This window comes from Littorina saxatilis, linkage group LG7 (genome assembly GCF_037325665.1).
Source record: "Littorina saxatilis isolate snail1 linkage group LG7, US_GU_Lsax_2.0, whole genome shotgun sequence".
In the NCBI taxonomy this organism is placed as follows: domain Eukaryota; kingdom Metazoa; phylum Mollusca; class Gastropoda; order Littorinimorpha; family Littorinidae; genus Littorina; species Littorina saxatilis.
In genome coordinates, this window is record NC_090251.1 from 5,412,549 (window position 1) to 5,420,048 (window position 7,500).

Sequence of the window (7,500 nt, forward strand, 5' to 3'; positions counted from 1 at the left end):
GTTGTCAATAAAGAAGGCAGACAATAGTTGGTGCAGCAAAATAATCGTGAAGTTAACCATGTAAAAAGACAACGCGAATATTAATCAATTGCCGACAGACTTCTGGTATAAACAAAAATCTCCCTTTGAAAACTGTGCGACTTTGAACAAAGACCACAAATACAGGGCGTTTGATTTGAACAGCTTTTTCTGGAACCTTTTAAAAAATATATAGCATTCTCTTTTTGGGGATTCAAATTATTTTTTTTTTTATCATGTAAGCTTTACATGACAGGACACAGACAAGGGAGCAGACTGACCAAAGAGAACACACGGTGGACAGTTACAACATACAGGGGGGGGGGGGGGGTGTGGCTTAGTGGTTTGTTTGTTTGTTTGCTTAACGCCCAGCCGACCACGAAGGACCATATCAGGGCGGTGCTGCTTTGACATATAACGTGCGCCACACACAAGACAGAAGTCGCAGCACAGGCTTCATGTCTCACCAAGTCACATTATTCTGACACCGGACTAACCAGTCCTAGCACAAACCCCATAATGCCAGACGCCAGGCGGAGCAGCCACTAGATTGCCAATTTTTAAGTCTTAGGTATGACCCGGCCGGGGTTCGAACCCACGACCTCCCGATCACGGGGCGGACGCCTTACCTCTAAGCCAACCGTGCCGGTGGCAGTATATCAAAAACTGATATGTAAAGAAAGAAAACAGCAACTGTGGACTAGCCGTGGCTTCCTGCCATGCAGACTGTGCCTGCCGTTGCTCACGGCAGTTTTCATGTGTGACTGTTGTTTTGGTTTCGTCCACGTGTTATGTGCGTGACGTACGTGTGCTCGACGAAGCATCGTAGTTTATGTTTTCTGGATGCACGAAGGTCACAAGGCTTGAGTAACGCTCACCTTGTAATTTTGACCAACTTGGCATAGTTTTAGTTAGCACGTGTTTGAGCGGCTATGACTTGCTCTTTTCCGCAGTCATGAACAGGCGACCCTGTTTTGGCTTGTCATGATCCGTGCAGTCCATGTTATTAGGTATCAAGCGTAGTTGGGGTGTATTTATTTCGGTATGTTGTCTATCTTTTTGCCATAACGTTTTCGAACCTGTTATAGCAGCGTTGTTTGGGTGTGTTCAAATGTTAGTTTTGAGTAGTTTTCGGTGTTTAACCTCATTAGCATATCAAGTCGATGTCGAGGATCAACTGTCCCTTTTTCGTTAGTACGTCTCTGGGTCTGGAGAGAGAGGAGGTCGCTTTTTGTTAGTAGCGAACCCGCTGTGTTTTTATACTCGTGATTTCCACGGATTTGTGTGTTCATGAGGAACAGTCCCTGCCTGATGGCGCAAAGGTAAAATATTGTTTTTGTTAGTTAAGACTTGTTGCTTTCTAATGTTTGTCTGTTTGTTTGTCTCAGTTTTCGATAGTTTAGTGAGTAGTAGTTTTGGCAGGTGTTGTTATTTTTCTCTTTTGAAGCTCAACAGTTTTAGGAAGGTATCGTTTATGTCTTTTTGATAATTGTAGTCATGTGTACGTGTTCTAAACGGGGTTGTTATTGTCGCAGTTGTATGTTTCTTTACTTAGCAATTTTTTAGACTATGGCGTTTAGAATTAAGGGTTGTCGGCCATTTTTGTATGTTATTAAATGTTCGTAGATTATTTCATTGTTTTCAGGTGAATGTTAGTTGAATTGTGGTTTATGTATTCTATTGCAGGGTTTAATTTATTGTAAGGATTGATATTATATTCTGTGACTTATATGTGTATTTTTTGTGTGTATTTGCAGTTTTTTACCGAATATCGAAACGAATTTAAGTTCATAGAAATGGTGGCTGGATAATTAACTAAATAAACAACCATAAATCTTCTTGTTCTTTCTTTCTTTCGTGAGTTATTCCTTTGTACCTCCTGCAAGCGAGTCTGTGACTTAAAATACATGTGCACTCACACAGACACAATCATCAATTTTTCTTATCAATATATATCTAAGGGTTACATCAGAACATGCACTGGAGGCATTAATTAGTTAGCAGAATGCGCCTAGAAGACTAAACCTTGTTATAGTAGAAGGCCACAGAGCTAAATTTAGCGTTGCCAGCACGAGAAACTAGAGCTGCATCGGCCGCGCGCGCCGATGTTGGCCTTTAACGCGAAACAGACGGCTGAGCTTAGTGTTCCATCTTACTTCGACAAAAAATCGTTTAGAGAACAGTCAAAATCGGCAGCAGGACCAACAACAACAAACAAACAAAATAAGAAACAAACAATCTAGTCAGAGAAGCTGTGAGCTTGTCACCTGTTCCTGGCGCTCCCGTAATGTAGACCAGTGGCGGGTCTCTGTTCATTAGGCCGAGCTGTTGCAGGGTCAGAACCAGAAGTGCCAGCCTCCGCCCCAGTTCCGCCACCGCCTGTCCTGCAGTCCGCACCTCCACACGGACACCGTTGTAGCAGGGGACAGACACCGTGGTGGCCGGACCAACAAACCTGTAACAGAAACAAGATAATGATAAATGATAATTAATACTTAAACGTCGAATATCAGCATTGTTTGAGCACTGCGACGTAACTGACATGGATGTCATTTCTCTCACCTGGCAACGATGTCCAGGTAAAGTTGGTCAGTAAGCCGAGCGTCCACAGTACAGGCCATCCTGTGTTGCCACCAGGTGCTCAGCTGTGATAACACGGCGGGTGTCACGTGCCAGTACGATGCAGGCTGGGACAGTTGGTCAGAGCAACAGCAAAGCTGAACGGCTTCTGCTGCATTGGCCGCACCCAGGCTCTGACACACCGCCTGCAGCAGAGACATACATGTTCGCATTACTGTATCTTTGTGTGGGGCGCCAGTATCATTATTTGCTTTAGGGTTAGGGTTAGGGTTAGGGTTATTTGAAACTGACAAAACATCCATCAAGCTTGAAGGGTAAATAAAATACTTTCATGTCTGATATTGTTGTTATGCTTGTTTTGTGTGTTTTGTTCTTGTTGTGTATGTTTTGATAATCATATGATCAAACAAGTGAACGATCATAACAATTCCTCTCCACAGGAAATATGATTTGTCATGCAAATACATGCTAATCCCTTTTGGATGTTTATATGCAATGCGTTGAATGTAACTATGTTGCCATGTCAACACTATAATTATTTCGTACTATATGAATACCCGCTTCGCCGGGAAGAAGTAGAGACGAATGCTAAACCGGGTGAGTGGCGCACCGTACGCCGGCTTCGCCGGGTGAGTGGCGCACCGTACGCGATTGACGCCACACGAAGGAAAACTTTTAAAAATAGTAACGGGAATATGGATTGAGCGTTGTGGACAGTGACCTTCTAAAAATAGTAACAGGAATATGGATTGACGCCACACGAAGGAAGGGAGATAAATGCAAAACACTGGAGAAGATCAGGAAGAGTTATACTGGGAATGGATCTGGGAAGATGAACAGAAAAACCAAAATCGGTTCAGCGCTGCGCGCTGAAAGCACGTGTTGAAAAGTGTCATCGACCAAGTTGTGTCCGGGGTCTACTTGAATATGCCCACCAAATTTGAAGCAGATCCATGGAGAACTTTGGCCGTGCATCGCGAACTGACACACGGACACACGGACACACACAAGCCGTATATAGTTATAGGTGAGCGAACTGGTTTTCCCCTCCTGTAGTGTGTATACCAAAAATATGATTTTATTATTATTATTAATATCATGTGCGTCTGTATTAAGTGTGTGTGTAAGATTAGGCTCTGCCTAAAATCCTGTTGTAATAAAGTTCAGTTTGTATCAGTTCAGTTTTAGTTTCTCTCTCTCTCTATCTCTCTATCTCTCTCTCTCTCTCTCTCTCTCTCTCTCTCTCTCTCTCTGTCTCTCTCTCTCTCTTTCTCTCTCTGTCTCTCTGTCTCTCTCTCTCTCTCTGTCTCTCTCTCTCTGTCTCTCTCTCTCTGTCTCTCTCTCTCTGTCTCTCTCTCTCTCTCTTTCTCTCTCTCTCTCTGTCTCTCTCTGTCTCTGTCTCTCTCTCTATCTCTCTCTCTGTCTCTGTCTCTCTCTCTCTCTCTCTCTCTCTCTCTCTCTCTCTCTCTCTCTCTCTCTCGTTACCTGTTCCAACTGTTCATCGTTGTCCAAGACTCGCTCTAACTGAGCACTGCTGACGTAAGGCAGGAAGAGAGTTTTCTTGACAGTCATGCCAGACCCGATGTCACTCACAAGGTGGCTCACCACTCTCTCCGACTTGTCCAGCTGCTTGACCGCTTTTTCCACCTTCTGGGCAAGATTACGATCATCTGTATTGTTTTTCTCCAGAGACTTGAGCTCTCCGACCAGAATGCCGTGCTGGCGGTGGAACAACAGAAAGTCAAAATCCCCCTGACGATCTAGTGGTAAGTCTTTGGGTCGTGGGAGCTGTGCAGCGGCCGCAGCGTAGGCAGGCTCGTTCAGGTAGCTGCCGAACTGTAGCTGAGACAGGATGAACATGGCCTCGTGACGACTGTCGCCAAGCTCATGTAGGTTTAGCATCACGTGGTTCTGGGCAAAGTCATCCCGTAGGTCGCTCTCCTGCATTCTTACTGGTGGGAGATGTGGCCCTGGCTCCTCGGCCCACATATGCTGCGGTACTGTCCATCCCTCAGGCTTGGTACTGAGAGCTGTGTGGAAAGGCCGGGCACTTGGTAGTGGCTGCAGCACATGCACAGACAGACCGGTACCGGGTACAGTGCCCCTGACGTAGGGCACCCTGTTGAACTGTACCGGCGGCACACAATAGGTACGGGTAAGAGCGTCAGGGTAGAGTGACGTCACGATCTGCCGCCAGTCATCGGCGTCTGTCTGTTGTGTGTTTCTGGCCGCCATGGTCTCGGGTCCAAACCTTCAATCAATTTAACCTGCGCGCTTTGGGAAAGACGGAGAGCCACCCTCGTTGTGTCCCTGGTTTTGATAAACAACTTATCTTTCCCTTACACCCGGTTAGACAATCAGTCCAGGTTCACACATGTCCTGTTCTGCTGGTTTTGATCAACAACTTGTCTTTCCCTAACACCCGGTTAGAGTAACAGTCAAGATTCACACATGTCCTGTTCTGCTGTTTTTTATCAACAACTTGTCCTTTCCCTTTCACCCGGTTAGACAATCACCCGGTGAGAGAATCAGGCTCCACGCATGTCCCGTTCTGCTGGTTATCACGCTCAGTGACAGAATCCCTCTAGCTCACCGGGTAAAGCTTCAGACAAAGTTGTCCAGGTTTTCTTCACACAACGTGTCACGAATGCAGAGTTTGGCGTGCTGTGTGTCACTGACCAAGGTCGGGTGTGGCTCGGTAACACACGGCTCAATACGCATTGCTCACAGACAGGCAGACGTCACTGTCACTGACACAAATCACTGTTTCTCACAGACAGGCAGACGTCACTGTCACTGACACAAATCACTGTTTCTCACAGACAGGCAGACGTCACTGTGACAGATACACATCATGTCCCACTGACAGCCCTCGCTGTCACTGACACAAGTCATTTCTTACAATCAGACAGACCACGCTATCACTGTCACTGACACAAGTCATTTCTTACTATCAGACAGACCACACTATCACTGTCACTGACACAAGTCATTTCTTACAATCAGACAGACCACACTATCACTGTCACTGACACAAGTCATTTCTTACAATCGGACAGACCACACTATCACTGACTGTCCCTGACACAAGTCATTTATCACAGACCGACAAACTTCACTGTCACGGACACAAGTCATTTATCACAGACCGACAAACTTCACTGTCACGGACACAAGTCATTTATCACAGACCGACAAACTTCACTGTCACGGACACAAATCATTTATCACAGACCGACAAACTTCACTGTCACTGACACAAGTCATTTACCACAGACCGACAAACTTCACTGTCACTGACACAAGTCATTTATCACAGACCGACAAACTTCACTGTCACGGACACACATCATTTATCACAGACCGACAAACTTCACTGTCACGGACACAAGTCATTTATCACAGACCGACAAACTTCACTGTCACTGACACAAGTCATTTATCACAGACCGACAAACTTCACTGTCACGGACACAAGTCATTTATCACAGACCGACAAACTTCACTGTCACTGACACAAGTCATTTATCACAGACCGACAAACTTCACTGTCACTGACACAAGTCATTTATCACAGACCGACAAACTTCACTGTCACTGACACAAGTCATTTATCACAGACCGACAAACTTCACTGTCACGGACACAAGTCATTTATCACAGACCGACAAACTTCACTGTCACGGACACAAGTCATTTATCACAGTCCGACAAACTTCACTGTCACGGACACAAGTCATTTATCACAGTCAGGCAGACGTCACTGTCACTGACACAAGTCATTTCTAGTTCTTTTTACGATGCTGTTCCCTTTTTTTGTGATAACAGTAGGCACATTTAGAATTTCGTTTTTGGTGTGGACATTGTGAGTCAAACAGACTTATTTAAATGTAGTTACAGTGTGTGGTGTGAAAACACCAGCTTTAGAAACTGCATGATCATTGTCTACTCCTTGACAATAAAATGACCCCGCTGTCACTTTGATCATTAATGAAGGCCAGTCACACTTGTTTCATATCTGCACGCCATGAGGCGCTGAAATGTGTGAAGTTTTAATGGTAAAAATAGAGAACCTTCAATTCCACATACTGCTTACCGGACCCCTAAATGCGACAAGCATCGTAACAAGCACCATCTCACTGTCACTGACACAAGTCATTTCTCTCAGTCAGGTAGACTTCACTGTCACTGTCACTGACACAAGTCATTTCTCTCAGTCAGGTAGACTACACTGTCACGGACACAAGTCATTTCTCTCAGTCACTGACACAAGTCATTTCTCTCAGTCACTGACACAAGTCATTTCTCTTAGTCACTGACACAAGTCATTTCTCTCAGTCACTGACACAAGTCATTTCTCTCAGTCACTGACACAAGTCATTTCTCTTAGTCACTGACACAAGTCATTTCTCTCAGTCACTGACACAAGTCATTTCTCTCAGTCACTGACACAAGTCGTTTCTCTCAGTCACTGACACAAGTCATTTCTCTCAGTCACTGACACAAGTCATTTCTCTCAGTCACTGACACAAGTCATTTCTCTCAGTCACTGACTGACACAAATCATTTCTCTCAGTCCGGCAGACCTCACTGCGGGTAACGATCCTAACACTGATCGACATGCAGGGTTGTGGCGTGTCCAGACACGAGAGTGTTGCACACTGCCGTCAGGACTTGCCTGGCGTGTCACCTTCATACAGGTATCAAAGTGACGTCTGGCGTGTATCGTTTACATGCATGAATTTAACTGTGGCTTGAAGATGGTAACCATGTTGAGTTGATGAAATGTGAAATAGTAGTAAAGGGGATATACTTTCCCACTTAATCGATAGCAACTGAGAGAGAGAGAGAGAGAGAGAGAGAGAGAGAGAGAGAGAGAGAGAGACAGACATACAGACAGAC

General features: G+C 45.1%; 1 protein-coding gene across 1 annotated transcript in view; it reads right to left on the reverse strand.

The window, feature by feature from the left end:
* The window catches only part of LOC138972041 (uncharacterized), a 10,231-nt gene extending 5,124 nt beyond the window's left edge, over positions 1 to 5,107 (reverse strand). Inside the window, exons 1-3 of the mRNA XM_070344881.1 lie at positions 4,084 to 5,107; positions 2,581 to 2,783; positions 2,286 to 2,473 (exon numbers count right to left, since the gene is read on the reverse strand). Of these exons, the coding sequence (XP_070200982.1) occupies positions 2,286 to 2,473; positions 2,581 to 2,783; positions 4,084 to 4,833 (1,141 nt within the window). The 5' untranslated portion in view covers positions 4,834 to 5,107. The remainder of the gene's footprint in view (positions 1 to 2,285; positions 2,474 to 2,580; positions 2,784 to 4,083) is intronic.
* Between the last annotated feature and the right edge of the window lie 2,393 nt (positions 5,108 to 7,500).